The 14,907-nt window shown below is 33.8% G+C and overlaps 1 protein-coding gene across 4 annotated transcripts in view; it reads left to right on the top strand.

Moving 5' to 3' along the window:
* Nucleotides 1-6,631, top strand: part of LOC111053311 (steroid receptor seven-up, isoforms B/C) — a 181,952-nt gene extending 175,321 nt beyond the window's left edge. For all 4 annotated transcript variants that reach the window (XM_039435608.1, XM_039435606.1, XM_039435609.1 and 1 more), the window contains one exon: nucleotides 5,919-6,631. In XM_039435608.1, coding sequence (XP_039291542.1) covers nucleotides 5,919-6,193 — 275 coding nt within the window. In that variant the 3' untranslated portion in view covers nucleotides 6,194-6,631. The remainder of the gene's footprint in view (nucleotides 1-5,918) is intronic.
* The last annotated feature ends 8,276 nt before the right edge of the window (nucleotides 6,632-14,907 follow it).

Here is a 14,907-nt window from a genome sequence, read left to right as displayed (position 1 = left end):
AATAAGGCATAGTTATGAGAACACTTCAGACAGACAGAAATACACAAACTACAAAATGAAATATTGAGTTTTGAAAATTAAGTAAGTTCAATACAGAAACACAACGAAAATCCTCCAAAATAACAAATTACAAAAACTGAAATGTTATTCTGTCACAGAAAAATGTGGTTCATTTCACTCATAACTTCTCGCCTCTAGAGGGTCAGCTGGAGTAATTGGTTATCATGTCTACTCCCTAAGAAGGGAGATTCTTCTAATATCTATCAGTTTCTCTCTGCATCATTATAATTTCCAATTCACTCACACAATTTCCATTCCTCACCTACTTCCAATTTTCATTCCATTCTCACATTGCAAGCATTCCTTTCAATGTCGCACTTGACTGGTCCTCTTGGCTCAAGGACCACTCTAGTAATTCAGGCGTAATTTGTCACCTTGCATTCCTCAGACCATGAATCAAAATCATGGGCTTTTTGTTGTACGCCACAAATGCATTCCTCTTGTTTACGAAAATAATAAAATAAGGCTACGTTGCATGTACATTTGATACGCGTTGTCTCTATAAATAGATAGAGATCTATAGTAAACTATAGATAGTTTATAGTGAGTCCACGTAATAATGGCTGTGAAGAAAGATAGGAGAGCAACGTTGCCGATCCTCTGTCTTGTCAATGACTTCTATAGACGGTATTTAGCTGATACAGGTTTATCGATATAATATTAACTACTGTTAATTCTCGTTTAAAAAAATCAATTATATTTTATCAAGCAAGGAGTTTTATTTTTCAATAATTTCATAATGTATTTTCATAAATAGGATGAAATATTTTGTTAACTTATTAACAATTATTAAAAGACGATCTGGCAACAGAGCAAAGCGATGAAGAGATAGCGCTTTCCGCTTTGTTGAATGATAGACAAGGGTACCTAGCAATACCATTGCTAATCAAACACTGACATTATAACGTGGACCTCACTATATCCTTCTCAATCATTCAACAAAGCGTGTATAGCGCTTTATCTTTCTCGCTTTGCTCTGTTGCCAGATCGGCTTTGAACAATGTAGAATTAATAATCAATTAAAAAATATTTTTGATTGATAATTATGAGAATTCATTATGAAAAACATAATTTTTCTCTTAATTGATCAATAATCTTGTATCAGCTACCGTCTATAGAAGGCATTGACAAGACAGAGGCAACGGCAACATTGATCTCCTATCTTTCTCCACTGCCATTATAACGTGGACCTCGCTATAGAATGGAGATGGAATAGTAATAGAGAACTTTGCTTTGCAAACAATCTAAATTGAAACTTTTTCTGTTTTCAAATGTTTGGACTGAAAATTGGACCTGAATTAATTCAAGTGTAAGGAACACAATCTATTTTTTGGACTCTAGTGTATAAATCAAAGACCTTAAAATGCATAGACTCACATGCAGCGCTAGTATCGTACTTGGAATTGGAATCGGTCATTGAGGGGACAACCTATAAAATTATTACATACCAATGCCTTTGTAATCTATAATACTAGTAGTTCTGTGAACAGTAGACCTCACGCAGTATTCTCATCCACAAGTACCTGATTGAAACTATAGACCTTATGGAAATACAGCAATAGACTGGCTCATCCACACATCTGTGTAATCACTTGTCAGCTGATTTATGATGAATAATTTCTATAGTCTGATTTTTACTCTAATATTGGCGTATGAAGGAGGCTCCTTTTTCCTTTTATATTATCCTTGAAATACAAAATTTCCAAAAACCTTGTATATACGTCGACGCACAATTGAAAAAGGAGCATACCTGTCAAATTTCATGGAAATCTATTACCGCGTTTTGCTGTAAATGCGCAACATATAAATATATAAACATTTATAAACATATAAACATATAAAATATAAACATATAAACATATAAACATATAAACATATGAACATATAAACATATAAACATATAAACATATAAACATATAAACATATAAACATATAAACATATAAACATATAAACATATAACATATAAACATAAAACATATAAACATATAAACATATAAAATATAAACATATAACATATAAACATATAACATATAAACATATAAACATATAAACATATAAACATATAAACATATAAACATATAAACATTTAAACATTTAAACATTCAAACATTCAAACATTCAAACATTCAAACATTCAAACATTCAAACATTCAAACATTCAAACATTCAAACATTCAAACATTCAAACATTCAAACATTCAAACATTCAAACATTCAAACATTCAAACATTCAAACATTCAAACATTCAAACATTCAAACATTCAAACATTCAAACATTCAAACATTCAAACATTCAAACATTCAAACATTCAAACATCAAACATTCAAACATTCAAACATTCAAACATTCGAACATTCAAACATTCAAACATTCAAACATTCAAACATTTAAACATTCAAACATTCAAACATTCAAACATTCAAACATTCAAACATTCAAACATTCAAACATTCAAACATTCAAACATTCAAACATCCAAACATTCTAACATTCAAACATTCAAACACTTAAACATTAAGAGAAATGCCAAACCGTCGACTTGAATCTTAGACCTCACTTCGCTCGGTCAATTACAGATATAGATATACTATCTCGTGCTAAAATACCCCAATGGCGGCCTCCAATTTCAAGTAAGAGCTATCATTGGGAAGGCATAGGCCAAGGCATAGGGTCTATTTATCTCTTTAAAGTCTTCGGTATAAATCAAAATTCGGGGAAGAAATAGTTTTGGGCTGTGCCTGTTTGTCCTTCCCCAATCATTTTGAAGATTTGTGTTCAATAAATAAATAACGAGCAAAGTTCGGTGCCCTATATTCAATAATAATGAATTATCAATAATAAAGCATGGAGGATCCTCCAGTCTGTATATTTTATATTTGATACGGGCCGCATCTTGAAGACACTTGTATCATTGGAGCATGTCTATGCGGTTGACTAGCGATTAATGCACCCGGAAAGCAATTATATAGTGAGACGTCCTCTAGCTGTTACACGTTGCACGGTGATCATCTGAGCAGCCCGAGCTGAGGGCGAGGGCTAAGGTCACCCATCCATAGAAAATTCGGAATGTGTCGCACCCACAAATGTGCCAATTAACATTCTTGCCGATGGTATTGCTCCGATTTATCGGGTTTCCGTAGCACAGTACGATTCATTTCAAACAGTCAGCATTATAACAAATGTTGTATGCCGTGAAAGAGAATCGCCCTGGAAAATAATTGAAGGGGAAATACTTGATTTGCAACGGGAATGGATTCGTTGCAGAGTTGGAGGAATTTGGAGGAATGCTGAAAATAGTGTGATAGTTTTCTTGGCGGCTTGTTGCTACCTTGACATTTCTGGAGATGTTCACAGTGGAGTAAACTAAAGCTGCGTTTACACCGGAGTTAATAACACAAGTTTTTACTTTCCTTGCCCTATTACCATAGGTAAGGAAAGTATTGCTTTCCGAAAAAAAATAAGGTACCCCAATTTCTAAATTTCTATACGTTTCAAGGTCCCCTGAGTCCGAAAAAGTGGTTTTTGGGTATTGGTCTGTATGTGTGTGTGTGTGTGTGTGTGTGTGTGTGTGTGTGTGTGTGTGTGTGTGTGTGTGTGTGTGTGTGTGTGTGTGTGTGTGTGTGTGTGTGTGTGTGGTTGTGTGTGTGTGTGTGTGTGTGTGTGTGTGTGTGTGTGTGTGTGTGTGTGTGTGTGTGTGTGTGTGTGTGTGTGTGTGTGTGTGTGTGTGTGTGTGTGTGTGTGTGTGTGTGTGTGTATGAGTGTATGTGCGTCTGTGTACACGATATCTCATCTCCCAATCAACGGAATGACTTGAAATTTGGAACTTAAGGTCCTTCCACTATAAGGATCCGACACGAACAGTTTCGATCAAATGCAATTCAAGATGGCGGCTAAAATGGCGAAAATGTTGTCAAAAACAGGGTTTTTCGTGATTTTCTCGGAAACGGCTCCAACGATTTTGATCAAATTCATACCTAAAATATTCATTGATAAGGTCTATCAACTGCCACAAGTCCCATATTTGTAAAAATTTCAGGAGCTTCGCCCCATCAATGCAAAGTTCGATTTCAGATTACCAATTATCAGGCTTCAGATACAATTTAAACGAAAAAAATCAAGTGGAGTAGATTGAGCATGAAAATATCTACAATTAATGTTCAGTAACATTTTCACCTAAAATTGAAAATAGACTCTAAATTTGAGAAAAAGTGATTATTCAATCGCAAATTATTGTTGATTCTATTAAATCATTCACTATGAAGAGATAGCAGACCTCATGTGTGTCTCCAGCGTTATTGCCCTGTCACCAGCTGGCTCAAATCTTTGAATAGTAGACTTGAGATGCGCGGGGACCCTAGCGTCAGGTGATCAATTTTCATAACGCAAAGAAAAGTTGTGTGAGTGCGCCACACCAGATTTCTAACATTTTTGTTATCAACTGATGTTAATTACAAAAGTCAATAAAAAGTAACTCGAGTTTTTAATAAAAAGTTGTCAACTTGACTGAATCGACAAAAATTTATCTTAACAAAAGTTAATAACACGTGTTTTTAAAAGAAAATTCCTTGTTATTAACAAGATTTATGTAATCCATCGAGAGTCGGTAATGATCAAAGGAAATGTGTTATGTTAATAACAAATGCCTCTTTTAACGCATTAACTTTGGTTAATAACAGGTTACTATCTTCACCGCAACCCCCTCGCCCACCATTCCTACTTTACAACTACAGCTGTTCCCTAATAACTACAGCTGCATGAAAAAGTTACTAACTTTTGTTGATAACAAAACTAGCAGCCAAAAGAAAATGTTATTAACTTATGTTGAGAACTTTTGTTTTAAACTCTGGTGTAAACGCATTATAATTTATTCACACTAGTAGTTCTGTGAACAGTAGACCTCACGCAGTATTCTAATCCACAAGCACCTGATTGAAACTATAAGGTCACCTTATGGAAATACAGCAATAGACTGGCTTATCCACACATCTGTGTGATCAGTTGTCAGCTGATTTTATGAATAATTCTATAGTCTGATTTTCAATCTAATATTGGCGTATGAAGGAGGCTCCTTTTTCCTTTCATATTATTCTTGAAATGCAAAATTTCCAAAAACCTTGTAAATACGTCGACGCGCAATTAAAAAAGGAACATAACTGTCAAATTTCATGAAAATCTATTTCCGCGTTTCGCCGTAAATGCGCAACATATAAACATTTAAACATTTAAACATTTAAACATTTAAACATTTAAACATTTAAACATTTAAACATTTAAACATTTAAACATTTAAACATTTAAACATTTAAACATTTAAACATTTAAACATTTAAACATTTAAACATTTAAACATTCAAACATTTAAACATTTAAACATTCAAACATTTAAACATTTAAACATTTAAACATTTAAACATTTAACATTTAAACATTTAAACATTTAAACATTTAAACATTTAAACATTTAAACATTTAAACATTTAAACATTTGAACATTTAAACATTTAAACATTTAAACATTTAACAAATATTGAAAGAAGTGTTGATTGATGAATGTTTGTACAACGTACATGACTATTTTAGAATAGATTGGAATCTTTCTATGTGATTCATTTTATTTTATTGTACTGATACTGACTGATTTTAGTGTTTTGTGTTTGTTTTGACTTACTTAGTGTTAAAAAATTGACGAAGTCCATGGTGTATTCATGTGAATCTTTTACGACCAATAAAATTCTATTCTATTCCATTCTTTTTAAATTAATAAAAATAACGAGCGAAGCTCGGTGCCCCGATATATTACTCTATGATTAAACCAAATTCTTGAGTTAATACATTTATGTATTTATTTGTTTCAGATGCATGCGGCTTGTCAGATGTGGCACACATAGAGAGTCTGCAGGAGAAGTCGCAATGTGCCCTGGAAGAGTATTGTCGCACTCAGTACCCGAACCAGCCAACGCGCTTTGGCAAACTGCTCCTTCGGCTGCCCTCCTTACGAACAGTCAGCTCCCAGGTGATCGAACAGCTGTTCTTCGTCCGATTGGTCGGCAAAACGCCGATCGAGACCCTCATCCGCGACATGCTTCTCTCCGGTAGTTCGTTCAGTTGGCCCTACATCAACTCCATGTGACACACCGTCTGGAGACAGTTGGCCTCCGTATAGGATCAGGACGTGACCCATAATTGGGTCGCGAATCCGCCGATCAATAGTTGGACTGCGACCTCGACTGAGTATGTCTTCGCATCTCCCAAACAATGCAAATAGATGTTGTGATATGTGATTTTCAAGGGATCTTCACAAGAAATCTTCAAAATTTGAATACCCGAATCTTTGAATCTCGAATATATTCTTCTCAAGCCACTCCCGTCCAACGATCAATACTAAGTTAGTATATACAGGTTGTCCCAGAAAAAGTGTAACAGTCGAAGACCATAGATTCAGCATGAAATTTGCAACAGAAATGTTTTGTAAAATTCTCTTATATCAACCTTAGTTTTCGAGATATATAGATTTTACGATATTTTTAAAAAATTACTAGAGAACTATCCGTCATTATTCAATTCTAAAAGTGCGTACAAATATACGCGCCGCGAACATGAGCAATTCACTTTTAATCAGCTGACTATATCTGTATTTTTAAAGAAACAGTATAAGATATAGATATAAAACGCTTGGCATCAGCTGATTAAAAGTGAATTGCTCATATTCGCGGCGCGTAAATCTGTACGCACCTTAAGGATATGGCTAGAAAAAAATAGGAAATTTACAATAAGATTCATACAATTTGTTCCTTTGTTTGACGTTTGAGAACTTTTTATGGGCGTTCAAACTGTTCGAAATTTACCTTTGAACTCGACAAATAAACATTTTCACTTTTGAGCGCTCATGAAAAGTTCAAAAACGTAAAACAAAAGAAGAATCATAATGAATCATATCGAAATTTCTCCCACTTTGTAACCAAATCCTTAGAATTAGATTTCGACTGATAGTTTCCCAGTTACTGACGTTTTTAAAAAATATCGAAAAACCTATATTTTGAAAACTAAGGTCGATATAAGAAAATGTTACTATAGCCTACATTTGTTGTTCAAAATTCCATGTTGATTCTATTGTCTTCAGCTGTTAGGCCTGTTACACCTTTCATGGGGCACTCTGCATATGGGCCGTTGCTCCCTTCTTTCGGAAGGACACGTAGTCGACGCGCTGACTAAAACCGATTGTTAAGACATATTGTGATTAAATACTCTTGTATTTTGATGAATGAAATGAATTTAGAGGCCCGATCAGTTGCAATGGGGTGACCTGGAAATTTTGACACGTGTCACCAGACCTGAGTGAATCACTCGACATTTCCGAATGGACTTACAAACCATCGGTCCTCGCTGCCTAGCAGCCTATAGTGAGGTCCACGTTATAGAACGTAAGAAAAAACGTAGGTAGTGAAGAAAGATAGCAGAACAACGTTGCCAAACCTCTCTGTCTTGTCAATGCCTTCTATAAACGGTAGCTGATACAGGTTTATTGATGTAATATTAACTGTTCATTCTCGTTAAAAATAATCAATTATATTATATTAAACAAACAATTATATTTTTCAATAATTTCATGATTAAAATGAAATAATTTGTTAATCAATTATTAATTCTACATTGTTGAAAGACGCTCTGGCAACAGAACAAAGCGAGAAAGAGATAGCGCTATCCGCTTTGTTGAATGATAGTTTTTTTTTAGTTTTTTAGTCTATTTTTAGTTTGGTTTATTTCATCCTGTGACTTCCTGTGAAAGGGGTATAAGGATTTGTCAATTTTTCACTGAAATTCAGTTTCCTAATTTAACGAATTAACGAATCGTTAGAGTTGCAGTCGATTCTCTGGTGCCGGCAAAGTGATCGTAGAAACTCAGAAATGGAATGGAAGCAATGCTTTACCATCTCCCTCTTCAACTCCATTCTGAATCTAGACAAGGATAGCAATACCGTTGCTATAATCAAACACTGCCATTATAACGTGAACCTCACTATGAAATAATGTTCTGGAATTGATCAGATTTAACCTGGAAATTGAGAACTGAGCAAAACAGGTCACTAAATAAGACTACAAGTTTAGTATATAGGTCAAGTTATTCATTGAATGAAACAATTTCTCAATAGGCATCGTCATGATTATTGAATACACCCATTTTATTCAATAGCAAGGGCCGGATCCCGAGCTTGGGTTTTAGCTAAGTTCTAGACTTTAAACAGCTGGAGTCAGAAAATTGGCCTTCTCCAGCTGTTTAAAGTCTAGAACTTACCTGAATCCCGAGCTTGGAAACCGGCCCTAGTTTATTTAATCTGACTTGGGTCAGATTATGAGAGAAGACAGTTTACTAATATGAGTCGTATAATAAGGAAAATTCAATCACAAAAATTTTGATTGAAGCGATATGAGCCACCGTCATTATAAGAAGTAATTTTATCAGCCTCACCAACTAGTTGTCAAATAACAGAAATGCCTGGGCAATGCATTCAAATTGTGTATTTGGATGTTATCAGAGACAGTGTTCTTGAAATATGGCTAATCATATCATTCGACCCTACAAAGAATAACGAAACTTAATCCATCATGATCTTAGAGGTAGAATTCAAGATTTAAGGAAACTTTTCCAATATAGTAATAGAGAGTTGAATCATGCCGATATTCAGAGAAATAACATTATCTACCGTTCAACTGCGGCTTTGTTTCATGAAAAGTTTGATACTGCATTACCGTATCCTATAGTGAGGTCCACGTTATAATGGCAGTGGAGAGAGATAGAAGAACAACGTTGCCGATCCTCACTGACTTGTATTTGCCTTCTTGACGGTAGCTGATACAGGTTTATTAATGTAATATAAATGGATCATTCTCGTTTAAAATAATCAATTTTATTTTATTAAGCGAGGCATTATATTTTTCAAGAATCTCTTAGTGGAATTTCATAATTTAGATGAAATATTTTGATAATAAATCAGTAAGTCTACATTGTTAAAAGCCGATCTGGCAACAGAGCAAAGTGATAGAGAGATAGCGCTATCCGATTTGTTGAATGATAGACAAAGATAGCAATTCCATTGCTAATCAAACACTCCCATTATAACGTGGACCTCACTATAGTCCACATATTCAAATATGGACTAACTACTCAGAATCAATTCTGATTGGGTGAATAGATTATTAAAAGTTTTCGACCAAATTGAAATTGTTTTTCAACATCAGCTATGAATGTCGTTATTTTCTATAGAAGCTATACAGTATACAAGTTTTAGAATAGATCAATTTTGTTCAGATTCGTAATTTATTTGGAGCTTACAATGTGAAACTCATAAAAGCTGTGTGACTGCGAATAGACCTTCAAAAATGATGTTGATTGTAAAACTGCAATGACGTCAAAGATCTGGCACAATCTGGTAAAATTAATCCTCTATTGTTACGATGATAAAGTTGAAAAAAGAAACTTAATCAACAGAACTAATCTGAATTATGACTAGTCTAGTTATAGGAATAAGTTTACTACTATTGTGAAAAACTAAAATCTTTGTTCTTCATGACTAGAATTCCAGTAGAAAAAGGAAAAGTTTGTAAAAATTATTTATGTATTCTGTATTGTCATAGCCTTCTTTACTACAAGGCCCTGGCCTACGATATTGCAAAGTCGCAGTGTAGGCCTAGAATCTAATTATACATGTTCGGTGAAAAAGATCAGCTGGTATTTTTCTGAATATTTTTCACCAATCATGTAGGCCTATTAGATTCTAGGCCTACACTGCGACGTTGCAATATCGTAGGCAGGGGCCTTGTATTAGAGGTGGCTATGGTATTGTCTATTCATTCAATAAATGGTGAAAAATACAGTTTCAAGAACAATAATACTCTTTCTTCAAGGAATTGAGAATTCAAAACGTCTAATCTAAATAGTTTCTCATCCATTAAAGTGAAAGCTGACAAAACATTGATCCGCAAGGTTTTGTTTTTCAATTTGGAAGATGATCTTCCAAATAAATACAAACACAATCATTGCATTGAGTACTGTAACGTAATTTTGAAATCACTCCAATATTATTTTTGGTCTGATAATTTGAAACTTGGTTTCTAATAAATGAGGAATAATCATTTTCAGTTACAGAGAAACTAGATGTGACCACTAAAGACGGTTCATGCTCAGTTACCATATAAGTTAGCCTAAATAATGTGAATTCAAACAATTTGTGGAACTCCCAAGGGAAAGAAACTCACACTATATTATAGTCTGTCTCTTTCCTAACCTTATAAATAGAATGTCGAAGACTGAATATCTAACATCAAATTATTTGAAAATATTAACAAAATTAATATATTTTTGTTCTCAAATAAAGATGTTCTATATGATGAATAACATTTTAGTAGAATGCAAAAATCTCTTAAAAACACTGCAGTATCTGAAACCATTAAGAAATATTGAATATATTCTACCTAAACAAATAAAATTCATGAATAGATAAGATGTTTGATGTTAAAGCTGCGTTTAAACCTAAGTTATTAACAAAATGTTCATTTTTCCATCCTTATAGATTCCATTAGATTGAATGGAACTTGACAAACACATATGTTCATCATTGACCGAGCAAAGTGAGGTCTAAGATCCAAGTTGACGGTATGGCATTTCTCTTAATGTTTAAATGTTTGAATGTTCAAATGTTTAAATGTTTATATGTTGCGCATTTACGGCGAAACGCGGTAATAGATTTTCATGAAATTTGACACGTATGTTCCTTTTTTAATTGCCCGTCGACGTATATACAAGGTTTTTGGAAATTTTGCATTTCAAGGATAATATAAAAGGAGGAAGGAGCCTCCTTCATACGCCAATATTAGAGTAAAAATCAGACTATAGAATTATTCATCATAAATCAGCTGACAAGTGATTACACAGATGTGGGGAGAAGCCAGTCTATTGCTGTATTTCCATAAGGTCTATAGTTTCAATCAGGTACTTGTGGATGAGAATACTGCGTGAGGTCTACTGTTCACAGAACTACTAGTGTGTATTATAAGTTATGCTCAATCTGATAGAATCTATAAGGACGGAGAAATAAACATTTTGTTAATAACTTTGATGTAAACGAATTTTAAGGCCGATGATGAAAGGGATTTCAGTCTTACTTGAATGTTTTTTAAGATATTTATCTTCCAAGACAAATCTTTCTCAAGACATGTTTCACACAAACTCATTCAAACTGCTTCATCAGAAGGCTTCTTCATCTCCAATCATTTAATACAAGCTTGACACCACTTAAATAAATTAATTGAAGGGAATGATGGATAACCCATAACCGAAAGGTCGTATAATCGAGTGTCAACACTGTGATGTATAGTGAGGTCCACGTTATAATGGCGGTGAAGAAAGATAGCAGAACAACGTTGCCGATCATCTGTCCTGTCAATGCCTTTCACAGGCGGTAGCTGATACCGGTTTATTGATGTAATATTAACTGTTCATTCTCGTTTAAACGATCAATTATATTATATTAAGCAAGAAATTATATTTTAAAATAATTTCATAATGAATTTTCATAATAGAGATTTAATATTTTGTTGATTAATTGTTAATTTTACATTTTTAAAAGACAATCTGCCATCAGAGCAAAGCGAGAGAGAGATAGCGCTATCCGCTTTGTTAAATGATAGACAAGGATAGCAATACCATTGCTAATTGAACACTGCCATTATAGTGTGGACCTGACTATAGCTATCTCACACACCAAAGCACCTGAATAATATATTATATTATTGCACTCAACTATTCAAAGAAAATGTTGCTTTGCACGATAAAAAGTACTTGGAAAAATTGAGATTTCTTCATCAGTAAGGTCTACTGGATGATACGGATCTTTGAAGGAGAGTTTGTCAATTTTGAATCCTCTGTTAATATTTTCTTCAACAATTGTTTTATAACTACTTTCAATGTTGACCAATATAATAAACTTCATAAGACAATCTTCTCTTTTTGTGTAGTTGAAAAGTTGATATTGTTGTAATTATTCATATTGAATAAAGAAACTAAGAAATTTACAAAAACCACAGATTTTTTTAGAGTTAGAAAGACCGATGAAAGTTAGATTGAGAATGGTGTAAAAACCGAAACTGGTCTTTCTAACTTTAAATAAAATCTGTGTGGTTTTTGACAATCTCTTAGTCGTTTTATTCAATAAGGCAATCTTCTGATGAACATTTATGTTGTTTTCCATTGCTGAGAAGGTACCAAGAATACTCTAATCGCTATTCAGACGTTTATTATTTCTGTAATTATATTTTGTAATTTTTAGAGAATATACAGGTTTTGTATAATAAGTAACCAGACTGACCTCAGGAAATTCTTTATGGGTAAACTATGTACAATTTTTCATTAGATATGTTCAAAGGAGTCACTATTGGAGTCGATAACACGCTGATACCGGATTTTCAAATCCCTGAACGCTCCCTGGAAGTCGGCAACCTCTATGCTGTCTAGAGCCCTCGTTGTAGCACATTGAACGTTTTCCAGACTTACCGCCCGGGTTCATCCAGTCCGTCCGGGGATTGCCGACTCGTGAATCCTCCATCACGACAATGCTCCGTCGCACACCTGCCTGCTCGTCACCGAGCAGTTGGCCAAGCAGTTGAGGGTAACGTTGCCACATCCTCCTTACAGCCCGGAAATGGCACCACCGGACTTCTTTTTGTTCCCCAAGATCAAGAGACAACTTAAGGGGACGCGGTTCGGGACTCTGGAAAACGTTCAACGTGCTACGACGAGGGCTCTAGACAGCATAGAGGTTGCCGGCTTCCAAGGAGCGTTCAGGGATTTGAAAATCCGGTGTCAGCGTGTTATCGACTCCAATAGTGACTCATTTGGAGATATCTAATGAAAAATTGTACATATTTTACCCATAAAAAATTTCCTGAGGTCAGTCCGGTTACTTATTATACAGACTATGTACACTGTAAATAATGTTGTATTGTTGTTTTATTGTTGAATATGAATATCACTACCCATTTCTACAATATGAAATATCAAGCTATAAAGTTGTAATACAGTGAAAATCATTTTTGTAAATAGAATTTCATTGTAAATAGGTACATAGATCTATGTGGAGTGAGAGGATGATAATTATTGTGGATTCTTCATTGTTTGTATACTTTATAGAATATTGTATTTAGATGGAATATTGTTATTGTTTTTTTAGATACTTAGTGTGTTCAAGAATGTAGAGTTGTTCTGATAATATTTATAAATGGATTACTGTGGAACTACTTAATTAATTATAGTGGAAAGTAATTATGAATCCCATTGCTGTCTATAAAAGGAAGTTTTTGTTTATTTGTAAAGTTACCGTACAAAATTTCAATAAGTCATTTTGAATGTAGGCCTACCTCCACATGAATAAATAGAGAACAGTTCATCAACTTCTATTAATAACTTTGTCGTTGTGAACTCAGATTCATTATCCATAAATTACTGGCGTTCAGCCATTCCAATTGTTTATTACATTATATTATATAGACCTAATCTCTTATTCATCTCATCAACTATGAACAAATTGTGGACTTTCTATTTTGAGAAGATCAAATCCATCATGATTTTTGGTTTTTCATCATCTTCTTCAATTTTTGGTTTGAATTGATTATTCTCTAGTGGTAATCTCGCAATAATTCATATTTTCCACCTATTTTTGAAAAGAGACATCCTTGAATGGATTATGTCTCCACTCATTAAATATACACAATATTGCCAAAGTTTTTCGTTTACGATGTTTTTGTGATATTTCCACCCCTAATCCCAGAGATAAGTTGAAATTTTATATTTTCAGATGAGAAAAATTATTATTGGATTTGATTCAAGTAATTCGAGTAGTGTGTTCATGTAGATTTATATATTTATTGCTCAATAAATTGAAACTGTATGATTGAGTATTTTTTGTTTCATTTATTTCTTCTTCTGAAGAATGGAAATGTACAACCTACCTACCTACTTAATGTTACTACTTGCAGGATAAAATGTTTCTTGTTAAATGCTAGGACCTTCATATACCTAGAATGTATATATACTACCTGGTGTTTACGAGGACCTGGAAATGCACCCTCAGTTTAAGAATCAGAATAATTATAGTATAGTTGGAACACCGAAAGAAACAATTCTCTTATATCAGAAAAGTGTTGAGACTTGATTTCTTTAACCAATTTCAGTCCAGTCACTATATGTATTGGTGCTTGCATTTTTTATATTGTAGTTCTAATTTTCTAATACATTGTTTGGATGATACATAAGAGAAGTCCAGAAGCAATTTTTTCATGCAAAAATTTCTTGTGCTAGATAAAGAGTGGCCCAAGTACCTCGTATTTTCGGTTCATTTTCCAGTTTTAAGTTATTTCCGCAAAAAATATTAAGGAAAAGTTTGCTCCTTCCTTAATATTATATATATATATATATATATATATATATATATATATATATATATATTAGTAGCACTTAACAGAAAACATTTTAAAGTTTTATAATATAAATATACACACGACACGGATAGATTGAAACACTTAAAAACTTACATTTAAACGAGAATTGTCCCCTTTGTCAATCAACTAGGAAGTGAAGTGGTGAGATTAGAACATTCTAACGGTCGTGACCACAGAGACGCGGTAGAGGCGTTGTGCAGACCATAGAGCACAGACGAACGGAGGCGCACTGATTGAAGGAGCATTATGGAATCAGTTGGTGGGCCATGATGGGTTATTTCAAGCGGTAGATTTCAAATTTGAGTGGGTTATGGATAAGGAAAGGTGTAGATTATAATTGACAAAGGGGACCCA

The sequence above is a fragment of the Nilaparvata lugens genome, chromosome 9, assembly GCF_014356525.2.
Source record: "Nilaparvata lugens isolate BPH chromosome 9, ASM1435652v1, whole genome shotgun sequence".
NCBI lineage: Eukaryota > Metazoa > Arthropoda > Insecta > Hemiptera > Delphacidae > Nilaparvata > Nilaparvata lugens.
The sequence above is the reverse complement of the archived record's forward strand: the minus strand, read 5'-3'. Positions and strand labels throughout refer to the sequence as shown.